The sequence below is a fragment of the Ranitomeya variabilis genome, chromosome 4 (assembly GCF_051348905.1).
Source record: "Ranitomeya variabilis isolate aRanVar5 chromosome 4, aRanVar5.hap1, whole genome shotgun sequence".
Taxonomy (NCBI): domain Eukaryota; kingdom Metazoa; phylum Chordata; class Amphibia; order Anura; family Dendrobatidae; genus Ranitomeya; species Ranitomeya variabilis.
Genome location: NC_135235.1, coordinates 241867865 through 241884455, shown reverse-complemented (window position 1 = coordinate 241884455; position 16591 = coordinate 241867865). Strand labels below are relative to the sequence as shown.

General features: G+C 46.4%; 1 protein-coding gene across 3 annotated transcripts in view; it reads right to left on the bottom strand.

The window, feature by feature from the left end:
* Positions 1-16591, bottom strand: part of SLC2A1 (solute carrier family 2 member 1) — a 241083-nt gene that overhangs the window by 47120 nt on the left and 177372 nt on the right. For all 3 annotated transcript variants that reach the window (XM_077260466.1, XM_077260467.1, XM_077260468.1), the window contains exons 3-7: positions 5230-5390; positions 2227-2467; positions 1986-2148; positions 1707-1894; positions 1439-1543 (exon numbers count right to left, since the gene is read on the bottom strand). In XM_077260466.1, the coding sequence (XP_077116581.1) occupies positions 1439-1543; positions 1707-1894; positions 1986-2148; positions 2227-2467; positions 5230-5390 (858 nt within the window). The remainder of the gene's footprint in view (positions 1-1438; positions 1544-1706; positions 1895-1985; positions 2149-2226; positions 2468-5229; positions 5391-16591) is intronic.

Genomic DNA, 16591 nt, shown 5'->3' with positions numbered 1-16591 from the left:
GAGACTGCATCGCCCCTCTCACAGTCTGTCTGAGACTGCATCGCCCCTCTCACAGTACATCTGAGACTGCATCGCCCCTCTCACAGTACATCTGAGACTGCATTGCCCCTCTCACAGTCTGAGACTGCATCGCCCCTCTCACAGTACAGCTGAGACTGCATCGCCCCTCTCACAGTCCGTCTGAGACTGCATCGCCCCTCTCACAGTCCGTCTGAGACTGCATCGCCCCTCTCACTGTACATCTGAGACTGCATCATCCCTCTCACAGTACGTCTGAGACTGCATCGCCCCTCTCACAGTCCATCTGAGACTGCATCGCCCCTCTCACAGTACATCTGAGACTGGATCGCCCCTCTCACAGTACATCTGAGACTGCATCGCCCCTCTCATTGTACGTCTGAGACTGCATCGCCCCTCTCACAGTACAGCTGAGACTGCATCGTCCCTCTCACAGTCCGTCTGAGACTGCATCGCCCCTCTCACAGTACATCTGAGACTGCATCGCCCCTCTCACAGTACATCTGAGACTGCATCGCCCCTCTCATAGTACCTCTGAGACTGCATCGCCCCTCTCACAGTACAGCTGAGACTGCATCGCCCCTCTCACAGTACAGCTGAGACTGCATCGCCCCTCTCACAGTACGTCTGAGACTGCATCGCCCCTCTCACAGTACGTCTGAGACTGCATCGCCCCTCTCACAGTACATTTGAGACTGCATCGTACCTCTCACAGTACATCTGAGACTGCATCGCCCCTCTCACAGTACAGCTGAGACTGCATCGCCCCTCTCACAGTACATCTAAGACTGCATCGCCCCTCTCACAGTACGTCTGAGACTGCATCGCCCCTCTCACAGTACGTCTGAGACTGCATCGCCCCTCTCACTGTACATCTAAGACTGCATCGCCCCTCTCACAGTCTGTCTGAGACTGCATCGCCCCTCTCACTGTACATCTGAGACTGCGTCATCCCTTTCACAGTCCGTCTGAGACTGCATCGCCCCTCTCACTGTACATCTGAGACTGCATCACCCCTCTCACAGTCTGTCTGAGACTGCATCGCCCCTCTCACTGTACATCTGAGACTGCATCATCCCTTTCACAGTCCGTCTGAGACTGCATCGCCCCTCTCACTGTACATCTGAGACTGCATCGCCTCTCTCACAGTCTGTCTGAGACTGCATCACCCCTCTCACTGTACAATTCAATTCACATGAGATTGTATCGCCTCCTCCAGTTTATTTTGCTATTCCCTGACACGCAAGGAAGATTTTTGTTAAAAATAACACATTCTAGTTTTAGTAATTGTCTCTAGTTTTTAAATCTTGAATTTTAGTTTACAACATTTATAGAATAAAGTTCTGCAGATTGTTGAATGAAGCCATAAAACAGAGACATGGGATTATGTTCCACATCAGTAGATGAGCTTTGTACTCACAGACACAACGGTAAATGCTGTGTTGACAATTCCAGCACCGATAGTGGCATAAATTGGCTGCTGAACCTGGGCTTTTTCGAATATCATAGTTGAATAGTAGAAGACCTGAAATGAACAAGATATTGTGTTTATTTCCGGCCACAACAAGGTAGGTGTACTGCACAGGTGACATTCCAGGAATAGTTGAGACACTGCCTTTTGTATCTCTGCTTCATGCCTAGAAGTGCTGGTGAGAAATCGATATCTTAGAGCTTTACTTCTGTCTTACCGCATTAATGCCAGAGAGCTGCTGAGAAAGCTGCAGAACAATCGCAATGAAGATTGGCTGACGATACAACGGTGAGCGGAACAGCTCCAATATTGTCACATTCTTCTCTCTCATCATCTGACGACTCTCTTCCTTCATCTCCTGAAGATCGGTGGTTACATCTGTGGTGCCTCGAAGTTTCTTCAGGACTGTGAAAGATAAAATGAGATGCAGTCAGCCATGGTAAATTTCACAGGATCACCCACATATTTAAGGTAAGAAAAACTTATAGGTACTCACTACTCTTGGCTTTGTCCTCTTCATTACGGTTGATGAGTAAAAATCGGGGACTTTCGGGGCAGAAGGGTAGTGCCGCTGACTGGACAAGGGCAGGTACAAAGATGCAGCCAAGAAGAAGTGGCCATAAACTGTCATTACCCATGATTGGCTCCAAGCCAAATATCTGTGCAGAGAATTGTAGATGTTAAGTCCTCTGTCAGGCAGAGAAGTAAAGTACAAGCCACAGAAGGCCGCCACTTACCTGGGCGATTAGAATGCCAACCACAACTCCCAGCTGGTGCAGAGTTCCCAGAGCTCCACGAAGAGACGTAGGAGCAACTTCTCCAACGTACATGGGCACAAATCCAGTAGTAAGACCAGAGTAGAGACCGATTATAAACCGGCCAATAATCAGCATTTCAAAAGAGTAGGCCATCTTGGAGAAGCCCATAAAAATGGCAGCAATAAATGCCAGGATGTTAGCCATCAACATGGAGTTACGCCTGGAAACGAGAGGGCAACAAAAATCCATCATGCTTGGAAGATATTTAACCTGTAACTGGTCATACAATATGTGGCATGACTGATGTGATAATGGCGCCTAAGAGCAAACCATAATAATATCCTTGATGATCTGACTATCTTGCCGCCTGTAGAGATGTTATTAGCCATCCACTGCCCCAGAAGAAACCACGTACAAAATAAGAAACCGATTTAGAAATCTTACGTTGTCTTTGGATGACTTTCAGTTTTTATTCTGAGATTTTGGGTAATGACCCTGCTAGCCCCATTAGCCAATGTTCGGAGCTACAATAGTCTGCGATATACATATAAATACCGGTAATATAAAACATGTACCCATGTAAATGGCGACTCGCCAAAGAGTGCAAAGCAAGGCGAAAACTGAGTAAAAAAAGCCAATAAAAAATACAAATGTTTATTACTTCTATTAAATGAACAACAATTCATACACATACAGAAGATAAGTAAATACAAAAAATGTAATACTTGAGTTTTAATCAAAAAGATGATTAAATCCATAGGTGTAAAGAGAAGGCCGAAGAGAAGGTCAGGATTTATAATAAAGTGGAAACAGAAGGAAACACGAATATACTGTTTAATCCATTTCCAGGAACTCAATAAAAAGAGGTATCACATGCTTCTATGTACCAGTATTCCACGATGGCATTGAGTATATAAGTAACCAAGACAAAATGCATTCAAGACAGTGGTCTGTAAATCACTCTGCTGCAGCCTGTACCTATCATAAGTAATGTTAAGAACCACCCGGGGTACGAACCCCTGGCCGGGGTCTACGCAGGACAAATCATCATAATGGGTAATTATTCCCATGGTTAGTGGTTGGGTGAAGCCATTTCTTATCAGACTACTGTGTCTTCTCTTTGTAAATCATAATGAGAACCCAAAACATCCAAATGTCCCTGATTTAAAGTTCAAATACCCCGGTGATTTTGGCCTGATAACATGCACAGAAGTTGACACAAATGGGTGTGACTGGCTACTAAAGGTAACATCCTCACCTGTGACCTGCTTGCTTGTAATCAGTGTGTGTATAAAAGCGGAGTGAGTTTCTTGGATCCAGACAGACTCTTGCATCTTTCATCCAGCCACTGACATTTCTGGGTTGTGAGTCATGTGGAAAGCAAAAGAATTGTCAACGGATCTATGGGAAAAGGTGGTTGAACTGTATAAAACAGGAAAGGGATAAAAAAAGATATCCAGGGAATTGATAATGCCAGTCAGCAGCGTTCACACTGTGATTAACAAATGGAAAATCAGGGGCTCTCTACAAACAAAACCATGGTCAGGTAGACCAACAAAAATGTCATCCACAACTGCCAGGAAAATTGTTCACGATGCAAAAAAACCCACAAATAACATCAGCTGAAATACTGGACTCTCTGAAAACTAGCGGTGTGGCTGTTTCAAGATGCACAATAAGGAGGCACTTGAAGAAAAATGGGCTGCATGCTCGAGTCACCAGAAGAAAGCCATTACTGCGCAAATGCCACAAAGTATCTCACCTACAATATGCAAAACAGCACAGAGACAAGCCTCAAAACTTCTGGAACAAGGCAATTTGGAGTGATGAGACCAAAATTGAACTCTTTGGCCACAACCATAAACATTACATTTGGAGAGAGGTCAACAAGGCCTATGATGAAAGGAACACCATTCCTACTGTAAAGCATGGAGGTGGATTGCTGATGTTTTGGGGATACGTGAGCTACAAAGGCACAGGAAACTTGGTCAAAGTTAAAGGAAAGATGAATGCAGCACATTATCAGCAAATACTAGAGGCAAATTTGCACTCATCAGCCCGAAAGCTGCGCACGGGACGTACTTGGACGTTCCAACATTACAAAGATCCAAAACACAAGGCCAAGTGTACCTGTCATTGGCTACAGCAGAACAAAGTGAAGGTTCTGGAGTGGCCATCTCAGTCTCCTGACCCCAATATCATTGAGCCTCTCTGGGGAGATCTCAACTGCACAGTTCATGCTAGACAGCCCAGGAATTTCCAGGAACTGGAGGCTTTTTGCCAAAAAGAGTGGGCAGCTTTACCATCTGATAAAATAACCTCATCCACAACCACCACAAAAGACTTCAAACTGTCATTGATGTTAGAGTGGGCAACACACGGTATTAAGAAATGGGGTGTGTGAACTTTTGATCAGGGTCATTTGGATGTTTTGTGTTGTCATTATGATTTAAATAGAGAAAACACAGTAGTCTGACAATAAATGGCTTCACCCAACTACTAACCATGAGTCGAGAAAAGGTTTTGGTGTTCTCATTCATATTCTCTGAAAAAAGGCCAAGAAAGCAAAAATTCTGCCGGGGTATGTAAACTTTTGTTCACAGCTGTAAGCATGTGATACCTCTTTTTATTGAGTTCCTGGAAATGGATTATAAATTCCTGTTCCTTCTGTTTGCACTTTATTACAAATCCTGACCTCTTCGGCCTTCTCTTTACACCTATGGATTTAATCACCTTTTTTATTAAAACCCATGTATTGCATTTTTTGTACTTACCGTATTTATCTTCTGTATGTGTATGAATTGCTCATTTAATAGAAGTAATAAACATTTGTATTTTTATTGGCATTTTTTGACTAAGTTTTCCCCTTGTTTTGCAATAGTCTATGATAGTGTAGAGAAGCCTGCGGAAAACAAGCATGGCAGTGATATACATATCTGCCGGACCTCCATGTCGTCCATAATAACTAACTGAACAACTCACCTGCCAAATCGGTTAACAAATAGACCCACCGAGAAGGAGCCAATCATGCCACCAACTGAGAAGATGGCCACAGACAAGGACCATAGGGAGGTCAGGCTGGTGTCCGGAATGTTCTCCCCATAACGGGATATCCAAGTCTCATTGTAAAACTTCTCAATCACCTGCAAAAAACGTCAGAATGGTAGGGAGAATTACAGACAGGAAAAAGACGATTAAAGCACACAGTTTTGTGCAAAATAGTAGTGGGATTCAAAAAGCTGAATCCTCATAATCACAGTTCTCTCCACATACAGTATAATCACTGTTCTCTCCGTATACAGTATAATCACTGTTCTCTCCGTATACAGTATAATCACTGTTCTCTCAATATACCGTATAATCACTGTTCTCTCCGTATACATTATAATCACTGTTCTCTCCATATACAGTATAATCACCGTTCTCTCCGTATACAGTATAATCACTATTCTCTCCGTATACAGTATAATCACTGTTCTCTCCATATACAGTATAATCACTGTTCTCTCCACATACAGTATAATCACTGTTCTCTCCATATACAGTATAATCACTGTTCTCTCCATATACAGTATAATCACTGTTCTTTCCATATACAGTATAATCACTGTTCTCTCCGTATACAGTATAATCACTGTTCTCTCCATATACAGTATAAACACTGTTCTCTCCGTATACAGTATAATCACTGTTCTCTCCATATACAGTATAATCACTGTTCTCTCCTTATACAGTATAATCACTGTTCTCTCCGTATACAGTATAATCACAGTTCTCTCCGTATACAGTATAATCACTGTTCTCTCCATATACAGTATAATCACTGTTCTCTCCATTTACAGTATAATCACTGTTCGTTCCATATACAGTATAATCACTGTTCTCTCCGTATACAGTATAATCACTGTTCTCTCCATATACAGTATAAACACTGTTCTCTCTGTATACAGTATAATCACTGTTCTCTCCATATACAGTATAATCACTGTTCTCTCCATTTACAGTATAATCACTGCTCTCTCCATATACAGTATAATCACTGTTCTCTCCGTATACAGTATAATCACTGTTCTCTCCGTATACAGTATAATCACTGTTCTCTCTGTATACAGTATAATCACTGTTCTCTCCGTATACAGTATAATCACTGTTCTCGCCGTATACAGTATAATCACTGTTCTCTCCGTATACAGTATAATCACAGTTCTCTCCATATCTACTATATAATTGTCTAAGGGGCACTTCCGTCTGTCTGTCATGGAAATCCCGCATAGCTGATCGGTCGCACCCTGGCCGCCGTGACCAATCAGCGACGGGCACAATCCGGCCACGAATTCGCCCCTTCCTACTCTGTCAGTGCCCCCTCCAGTCAGCGCTCATACAGGTTTAATGGCTGCATTACACCGCTTTATGCCACGGTGTAACGCAGTCCGTTAACGCTGCTATTAACCCTGTGTGACCAACTTTTTACTATTGATGCTGCCTATGCAGCATCAATAGTAAAAAGATCTAATGTTAAAAATAATTTAAAAAATAAAAAATCATTATATACTCACCGTCCGGCACTTTTCCCGCTCCTCGCGACGCTCCAGGCCATGCATTGCAGTTTCGCGAGATGATGACGTAGCGGTCTTGCGAGACCGCTAAATCATCTGGGTAATTTCACAATGCATCGCTGGGAATGGAAGCTGGCGGCCGCATCGCACGCATAGGGACAGCTTCGCTGGACGTCGGAGGGTGAGTATATAACTATTTTTTATTTTCATTTTTTTAACAGGGATATGGTGCCCACATTGCTTGTTATGGACCTGGTGGTTAGGTGCACCAGGAATGACCTGATAGTTAAACACGGAATCGGGACGAGCTCTGGGGAAATGGGAACTCTGCTGACCGCAAACCCTACTCCTATCAACACAACTAGAAATAGCCGTGGAGCGTGCCTGACTCTGCCTAGATGCCTCTTCACAGCCTAAGAGCTAACTACCCCTAAAGAAAGGAAACAAAGCCTCCCTTGCCTCAGAGAAATTTCCCCAAAGGTAAAAGCAGCCCCCCACAAGTATTGACTGTGAGTTAAGAGGAAATCACAAACACAGGATGAAATAGGCTTTAGCAAAGAGAGGCCAGTCTAACTAAACAGATTGAGGATAGAAAAGGGATCTTTGCGGTCAACACAACAAACTACAAAAACCCCCGCACCGACTCACGGTGCGGTGGTGCCACTCTGCACCCCCAGAGCTTCCAGCTAGCCAGGCAGTTTCATGATAGCAAGCTGGACTAGAACTTAGCAAGAAAAACCATAAGTAACAAATGAACAAGCCGGAACTTAGCTTTTGCTGGAGTAGACAGGTCCTCAGAAAGATCCAGGAGAGATCTGAACCAGTACTAGAACATTGACAGCTGGCATGGAGTAACGATCTGAGTGGAGTTAAATAGAGAATCCTAGCCTAGCCCTAAACGAGGGCAGCTGGGGAAGGAATCTCAGAACCAGCAGCTCCCCTCACAGCCACCAGAGGGAGTCCAAGGACAGATCTCACCGAAGTACCATTCATGACCACAGGAGGGAGTTCGAGAACGGAATTCACAACAGTACCCCCCCCTTGAGGAGGGGTCACCGAACCCTCACCAGAGCCCCCAGGCCGATCAGGACGAGCCAAATGAAAGGCACGAACTAAATCGGCAGCATGGACATCAGAGGCAACAACCCAAGAATTATCCTCCTGACCATAGCCCTTCCATTTGACCAAGTACTGAAGTTTTCATCTCGAAATACGACAATCCAAAATCTTCTCCACCACATACTCCAACTCCCCCTCGACCAACACCGGAGCAGGAGGATCAACGGAGGGAACCATAGGCGCCACATATCTCTGCAGCAACGACCTATGGAACACATTATGGATGGCAAAAGAAGCAGGAAGGGCCAAACGAAATGATACAGGATTAAGAATTTCAGAAATCTTATAAGGACCAATGAAACGAGGCTTAAACTTAGGAGAAGAAACCTTCATAGGAACATAACGAGATGATAACCAAACCAAATCCCCAACACGAAGTCGGGGACCAACACGGCGACGGCGGTTAGCGAAACGTTGAGCCTTCTCTTGGGACAAGGTCAAATTGTCCACCACATGAGTCCAAATTTGTTGCAACCTGTCCACCACAGAATCCACACCAGGACAGTCCGAAGGCTCAACCTGCCCTGAAGAAAAACGAGGATGAAAACCAGAATCACAAAAAAAAGGCGAAACCAAAGTAGCCGAACTGGCCCGATTATTAAGGGCGAACTCAGCCAATGGCAAGAAGGTCACCCAATCATCCTGATCCGCAGAAACAAAACATCTCAGATAAGTTTCCAAAGTCTGATTGGTTCGTTCGGTTTGGCCATTTGTCTGAGGATGGAAAGCCGAAGAAAAAGACAAATCAATGCCCATCTTAGCACAAAAGGACCGCCAAAACCTTGAAACAAACTGGGAACCTCTGTCAGACACGATGTTCTCCGGAATGCCATGCAAACGAACCACATGTTGGAAAAATAAAGGAACCAAATCAGAGGAAGAAGGCAATTTAGGCAAGGGTACCAAATGGACCATTTTAGAGAAGCGATCACAAACCACCCAGATGACCGACATCCTTTGAGAAACAGGAAGATCTGAAATAAAATCCATGGAAACATGCGTCCAGGGCCTTTTCGGGACCGGCAAGGGCAAAAGTAACCCACTGGCATGAGAACAGCAGGGCTTAGCCCGAGCACAAGTTCCACAAGACTGCACAAAAGAACGCACATCCCGCGACAAGAAAGGCCACCAAAAGGACCTAGCCACCAAATCTCTGGTACCAAAAATCCCAGGATGACCAGCCAACACCGAACAATGAACCTCAGAGATAACTCTATTAGTCCATCTATCAGGGACAAACAGTTTCTCCGCTGGACAACGTTCAGGTCTATCAGCCTGGAACTCCTGCAGCACCCGCCGCAAATCAGGGGAGATGGCAGACAGAACTACCCCCTCTCTGAGAATACCAGCCGGCCCAGGAACCCCAGGAGAATCAGGCACAAAACTCCTTGAAAGGGCATCAGCCTTCACATTCTTAGAACCCGGAAGGTACGAAACCACAAAATTGAAACGGGAGAAAAACAGCGACCAACGAGCTTCTCTAGGATTCAACCGCTTGGCAGACTCGAGATAAGTCAGATTCTTGTGATCTGTCAAGACCACCACGCGATGCTTGGCTCCTTCAAGCCAATGTCGCCACTCCTCGAATGCCCACTTCATAGCCAACAACTCCCGATTGCCAACATCATAATTACGCTCAGCAGGCGAAAACTTTCTCGAAAAGAAAGCACATGGCTTCATTACAGAGCAATCAGAACTTCTCTGAGACAAAACAGCCCCTGCTCCAATTTCAGAAGCATCAACCTCGACCTGAAAAGGGAGCGAAACATCTGGCTGACACAACACAGGAGCCGAAGAGAAACGACGTTTCAACTCCTGAAAAGCCTCAACGGCCGCAGAGGACCAATTCACCACATCAGCACCCTTCTTGGTCAAATCAGTCAACGGTTTAACAACACTAGAAAAATTAGCAATGAAGCGACGGTAAAAATTGGCAAAGCCCAGAAATTTCTGAAGGCTCTTCACAGATGTAGGCCGAGTCCAATCATAAATAGCTTGGACTTTAACAGGATCCATCTCGATAGTAGAAGGGGAAAAAATGAAGCCCAAAAAGGAAACCTTCTGAACTCCAAAGAGACACTTAGATCCCTTCACAAACAAGGAATTAGCACGAAGGACCTGGAACACCATTCTGACCTGCTTCACATGGGACTCCCAATCATCCGAAAAGACCAAAATATCATCCAAATATACGATCATGAATCTATCCAGATACTTTTGGAAGATGTCATGCATAAAGGACTGAAACACAGAGGGAGCATTAGAAAGGCCGAATGGCATCACCAGGTACTCAAAATGGCCCTCGGGCGTATTAAATGCTGTTTTCCATTCATCGCCCTGTTTAATACGCACGAGATTATACGCCCCTCGAAGGTCTATCTTGGTGAACCAACTAGCCCCCTTAATCCGAGCAAATAAATCAGACAGTAGAGGCAAAGGGTACTGAAATTTGACCGTGATTTTATTAAGAAGGCGGTAATCTATACAAGGTCTCAGAGAACCATCCTTCTTGGCCACAAAAAAGAACCCTGCTCCCAATGGTGACGACGACGGGCGGATATGCCCTTTCTCCAAGGACTCCTTTATATAACTCCGCATAGCGGCGTGTTCTGGCACAGACAAATTGAAAAGTCGTCCCTTAGGGAACTTGCTACCAGGAATCAAATTAATAGCACAATCACAATCCCTATGAGGAGGTAGGGTACTAGACTTGGGCTCATCAAATACATCCCAGTAATCCGACAAAAACTCAGGGACTTCAGAAGGAGTGGAGGAAGAAATTGACAACAATGAAACATCCCCATGTACCCCTTGACAGCCCCAACTAGATACCGACATTGATTTCCAATCCAATACTGGATTATGGACCTGCAGCCATGGCAAACCCAACACGACCACATCATGCAGATTATGCAACACCAAAAAGCGAATATCCTCCTGATGCGCAGGAGCCATGCACATGGTCAACTGGGTCCAGTACTGAGGCTTATTCTTGGCCAAAGGCGTAGCATCAATTCCCCTCAAAGGAATGGGATGCTGCAAGGGCTCCAAGAAAAAACCACAGCGCCTGGCAAACTCTAAGTCCATCAAATTCAGGGCAGCGCCTGAATCCACAAATGCCATAACAGAATAGGATGACAAAGAGCAAATCAGAGTAACGGACAAAAGAAATTTAGGCTGTACAGTACCAATGGTGACAGACCTAGCGAACCGCTTAGTGCGCTTAGGACAATCAGAGATAGCATGAGTGGAGTCACCACAGTAAAAACACAGCCCATTCTGACGTCTATGTTCTTGCCGTTCAGCTCTGGTCAAAGTCCTATCACATTGCATAGGCTCAGGCCTCTGCTCAGAGGATACCGCCAAATGGTGCACAGTTTTGCGCTCACGTAAGCGCCGATCGATCTGTATGGCCAAGGACATTGATTCATTCAGACCAGCAGGCGTGGGGAACCCCACCATAACATCCTTAAGGGCTTCAGAAAGACCCTTTCTGAAAATTGCTGCCAGGGCACACTCATTCCACTGAGTAAGCACAGATCAATTTCTGAACTTCTGGCAATATACCTCCGCTTCATCCTGACCCTGACACAAAGCCAGCAAATTTTTCTCTGCCTGATCCACAGAATTCGGTTCATCATAAAGCAATCCCAGCGCCAGAAAAAACGCATCTACATTACGCAATGCAGGATCTCCTGGCGCCAGGGCGAATGCCCAGTCTTGAGGGTCGCCACGCAACAAAGAAATAATGATTCTCATTTGCTGAATAGGGTCACCAGAAGAGCGGGGTTTCAGAGCAAGAAACAGTTTACAATTGTTTTTGAAATTCAGAAATATAGATCTATCCCCAGAAAACAAATCAGGAATTGGAATTCTAGGCTCCAACATAGGATTCTGAACTACATAATCTTGAATGTTTTGTACCCTTGCAGCGAGTTGATCTACACTAGAGGACAGACCTTGAATGTCCATATCCACACCTGAGTTCTGAACCACCCAGAGTTTAAGGGGAAAAGAAAGGCAAAACACACTGCAGAGAAAAAAAAAATGGTCTCAGAACTTCTCTTTTCCCTCTATTGAGATGCATTAACACTTTGTGGGCCAGCTGTACTGTTATGGACCTGGTGGTTAGGTGCACCAGGAATGACCTGATAGTTAAACACGGAATCGGGACGAGCTCTGGGGAAATGGGAACTCTGCTGACTGCAAACCCTACTCCTATCAACACAACTAGAAATAGCCGTGGAGCGTGCCTGACTCTGCCTAGACGCCTCTTCACAGCCTAAGAGCTAACTACCCCTAAAGAAAGGAAACAAAGCCTCACTTGCCTCAGAGAAATTTCCCCAAAGGTAAAAGCAGCCCCCCACAAGTATTGACTGTGAGTTAAGAGGAAATCACAAACACAGGATGAAATAGGCTTTAGCAAAGAGAGGCCAGTCTAACTAAACAGATTGAGGATAGAAAAGGGATCTTTGCGGTCAACACAACAAACTACAAAAACCACGCAGAGTGTGCAAAAAATACCCCCGCACCGACTCACGGTGCGGTGGTGCCACTCTGCACCCCCAGAGCTTCCAGCTAGCCAGGCAGTTTCATGATAGCAAGCTGGACTAGAACTTAGCAAGAAAAACCATAAGTAACAAATGAACAAGCCGGAACTTAGCTTTTGCTGGAGTAGACAGGTCCTCAGAAAGATCCAGGAGAGATCTGAACCAGTACTAGAACATTGACAGCTGGCATGGAGTAACGATCTGAGTGGAGTTAAATAGAGAATCCTAGCCTAGCCCTAAACGAGGGCAGCTGGGGAAGGAATCTCAGAACCAGCAGCTCCCCTCACAGCCACCAGAGGGAGTCCAAGGACAGAACTCACCGAAGTACCATTCATGACCACAGGAGGGAGTTCGAGAACGGAATTCACAACAATTACTATATACTACGTGGGCTGTGTTATATACTGTGAGGCTGCTATATACTACGTGGGCAGTGTTATATACTGTGTGGCCTGTGTTATATACTGTGTGGGCAGTGTTATATACTACGTGGGCAATTTTATATACTACGTGGGCAATGTTAAATACTACGTGGGCTGCGTTATATACTACGTGGATGCTATATATTATGTGGGTTGTGTTATATACTACGTGCGCAGTGTTATATGCTACGTGGGCTGTGTTATATACTATGTGGCTGGGCAATATACTATGTGGCAATGTTATATACTACATGGATGCTATATATTAGTGGGCTGTGTTATATACTACGTGGGCAGTGTTATACTACGTGGGCTATGTTATATACTACGTGGGCAGTGTTATATACTACGTGGGCAGTGTTATATACTACGTGGGTAGTGTTATATACTACGTGGGCTGTGTTATATACTACGTGCGCAGTGTTATATACTACCATGTCTCGGCATGTCTGTTTCTCTGTGTGTCTGTGTCTCGGTGTGTCTGTGTCTCGGTTTCTCTGTTTCTTGGTGTGTGTTTCTTGGTGTGTCTGTGTCTCTGTGTCTTTTCTTGGTGTGTTTGTGTCTCGGTGTGTCTGTTTCTCGGTCTGTCTGTTTCTCAGTGTGTCTTTGTCTCAGTGTGTCTGTTTCTCAGCAAGTCTGTTTCTCGGTGTGTCTGTCTCGGCAACTCTGTTTCTTGGTGTGTCTGTTTCTTGGTGTCTGTGTCTCGGTGTATCTGTGTCTGTTTCTCAATGTGTCTGTCTCAGTGTGTCTGTTTCTCGGCCTGTCTGTTTCTTGGTGTGTCTGTTTCTTGGTGTCTCTGTGTCTCGGTGTGTCTGTGTCTCAGTGTGTCTGTCTCTGTGTCTGTTTCACAATGTGTCTGTCTCGGTGTGTCTGTTACTCTGTGTGTCAGTGTCTTGGTGTGTGTTTCTCGGTGTGTCTGTTTCTCCTTGTGTCTGTCTCGGCATGTCTGTGTCTCGGTGTGTTTTTGTCTCGGCATGCGTGTGTCTCGGTGTGTCTGTGTCTCGGCGTGTCTGTGTCTCGGCATGTATGTGTCTCGGTGTGTCTGTCTCGGCATGTCTGTGTCTCGGTGTGTCTGTCTCCGTGTGTCTGTGTTTCGGTGTCGCCGTGTCTCGCTGTGTCTGTGTCACGGCATGTCTGTGTCTTGGTGTGTCTGTCTCATTGTGTCTGGGTTTCGGTGTCGCCGTGTCTCAATGTGTCTGTGTCTCAGTGTGTTTGTGTTTCGGTGTCGCCGTGTCTCAATATGTCTGTGTCTCGGTGTGTCTGTGTTTTGGTGTCGCCGTGTCTCGATGTGTCTGTGTCTCGGTGTGTTTGTGTTTCGGTGTCGCCGTGTCTCAGGGTGTGTCTGTGTCTCGGCATGTCTGTGTCTCGGGGTGTCTCTGTGTCGGTGTGTCTGTGTTTCGGTGTCGCCGTGTCTCAGTGTGTCTGTGTTTCAGTGTGTCTGTGTTTCAGTGTCGCCGTGTCTGTGTCTCGGTGTGTCTGTGTTTCGGTGTCGCCATGTCTCGGTGTGTCTGTGTCTCGGTGTATCTGTGTTTCGGTGTGTCTGTGTCTCGGTGTGTCTGTGTTTTGGTGTCGCCGTGTCTGTGTTTCGGTGTCGTCGTGTCTATGTTTCGGTGTGTCTGTGTTTTGGTGTCGCCATGTCTCGGTGTGTCTGTGTCTCGGTGTGTCTGTCTTTCGGTGTCGCCGTGTCTCGGTGTGTCTCGGTGTGTCTGTCTCGTGTGTCTGTGTTTCGGTGTCACCGTGTCTTAGTGTGTCTGTGTTTCAGTGTTGCCATGTCTCGATGTTTCTGTGTTTCGGTGTCGCCGTGTCTCGGTGTGTCTGTGTATCGGCATGTCTGTGTCTCAGGGTGTCTCTGTGTTGGTGTGTCTGTGTTTCGGTGTTGCTGTGTCTCGGTGTATCTGTGTCTTGGCATGTCTGTGTTTTGGTGTGTCTGTCTCGGTGTGTCTGTGTTTCGGTGTCGCCGTGTCTGTGTTTCGGTGTGTCTGTGTTTCGGTGTGTCTGTGTTTCGGTGTCGCCGTGTTTCGGCATGTCTTTGTCTCGGCATGTCTGTGTCTCAGTGTGTCTGTCTCGGTGTGTCTGTCTCCGTGTCTCAGTGTGTCTGTGTCTTGGAGTGTCTGTTTCGGTGTGTCTATGTTTCGGTGTCGCCGTGTCTCGGTGTGTCTGTGACTTGGCATGTCTGTGTCTCGGTGTGTCTGTGTCTCGGTGTGTCTGTCTCGGTGTATCTGTGTCTTGGTGTGTCTGTGTTTCGGTGTCGCCATGTCTCAATGTGTCTGTGTTTCGGTGTCGCCATGTCTCGGTGTGTCTGTGTCTCGGCATGTCGGTGTATCTGTGTCTTGGTGTGTCTGTGTTTCGGTGTCACCATGTCTCAATGTGTCTGTGTTTCGGTGTCGCCGTGTCTCGGTGTGTCTGTGTCTCGGTGTGTCTGTGTCTCGGCATGTCTGTGTCTCGGTGTGTCTGTCTCAGTGTGTCTGTGTTTCAGTGTCGCCGTGTCTGTGTTTTTCGGTGTCACCATGTCTCGGTGTGTCTGTGTCTCGGTGTGTCTGTGTTTCGGTGTCGCCGTGTCTCGGTGTGCCTGTGTCTTGGTGTGTCTGTATTTCGGTGTCGCCATGTCTTGATGTGTCTGTGTTTCGGGGTGTCGGTGTGTCTGTGTTTCGGTGTTGCCGTGTCTCTGTGTGTCTGTGTCTCAGCATGTCTGTGTCTCGGTGTGTCTGTCTCGGTGTGTCTGTGTTTTGGTGTCGCCGTGTCTGTGTTTTGGTGTCGTCGTGTCTATGTTTCGGTGTGTCTGTGTTTTGGTGTCGCCATGTCTCGGTGTGTCTGTGTCTCGGTGTGTCTGTCTTTCGGTGTCGCCGTGTCTCGGTGTGTCTGTCTCGTGTGTCTGTGTTTCGGTGTCACCGTGTCTTAGTGTGTCTGTGTTTCAGTGTCGCCATGTCTCGATGTTTCTGTGTTTCGGTGTCGCCGTGTCTCGGTGTGTCTGTGTCTCGGCATGTCTGTGTCTCAGGGTGTCTCTGTTGGTGTGTCTGTGTTTCGGTGTTGCTGTGTCTCGGTGTATCTGTGTCTTGGCATGTCTGTGTTTTGGTGTGTCTGTCTCGGTGTGTCTGTGTTTCGGTGTCGCCGTGTCTGTGTTTCGGTGTGTCTGTGTTTCGGTGTCGCCGTGTTTCGGCATGTCTTTGTCTCGGCATGTCTGTGTCTCAGTGTGTCTGTCTCGGTGTGTCTGTCTCCGTGTCTCAGTGTGTCTGTGTCTTGGAGTGTCTGTTTCGGTGTGTCTATGTTTCGGTGTCGCCGTGTCTCGGTGTGTCTGTGACTTGGCATGTCTGTGTCTCGGTGTGTCTGTGTCTCGGTGTGTCTGTCTCGGTGTATCTGTGTCTTGGTGTGTCTGTGTTTCGGTGTCGCCATGTCTCAATGTGTCTGTGTTTCGGTGTCGCCGTGTCTCGGTGTGTCTGTGTCTCGGCATGTCGGTGTATCTGTGTCTTGGTGTGTCTGTGTTTCGGTGTCACCATGTCTCAATGTGTCTGTGTTTCGGTGTCGCCGTGTCTGTGTCTCGGCATGTCTGTGTCTCGGTGTGTCTGTCTCAGTGTGTCTGTGTTTCAGTGTCGCCGTGTCTGTGTTTCGGTGTCGCCGTGTCTCGGTGTGTCTGTGTCTCGGTGTGTCTGTGTTTCGGTGTCGCCGTGTCTCGGTGTGTCTGTGTCTTGGTGTGTCTGTG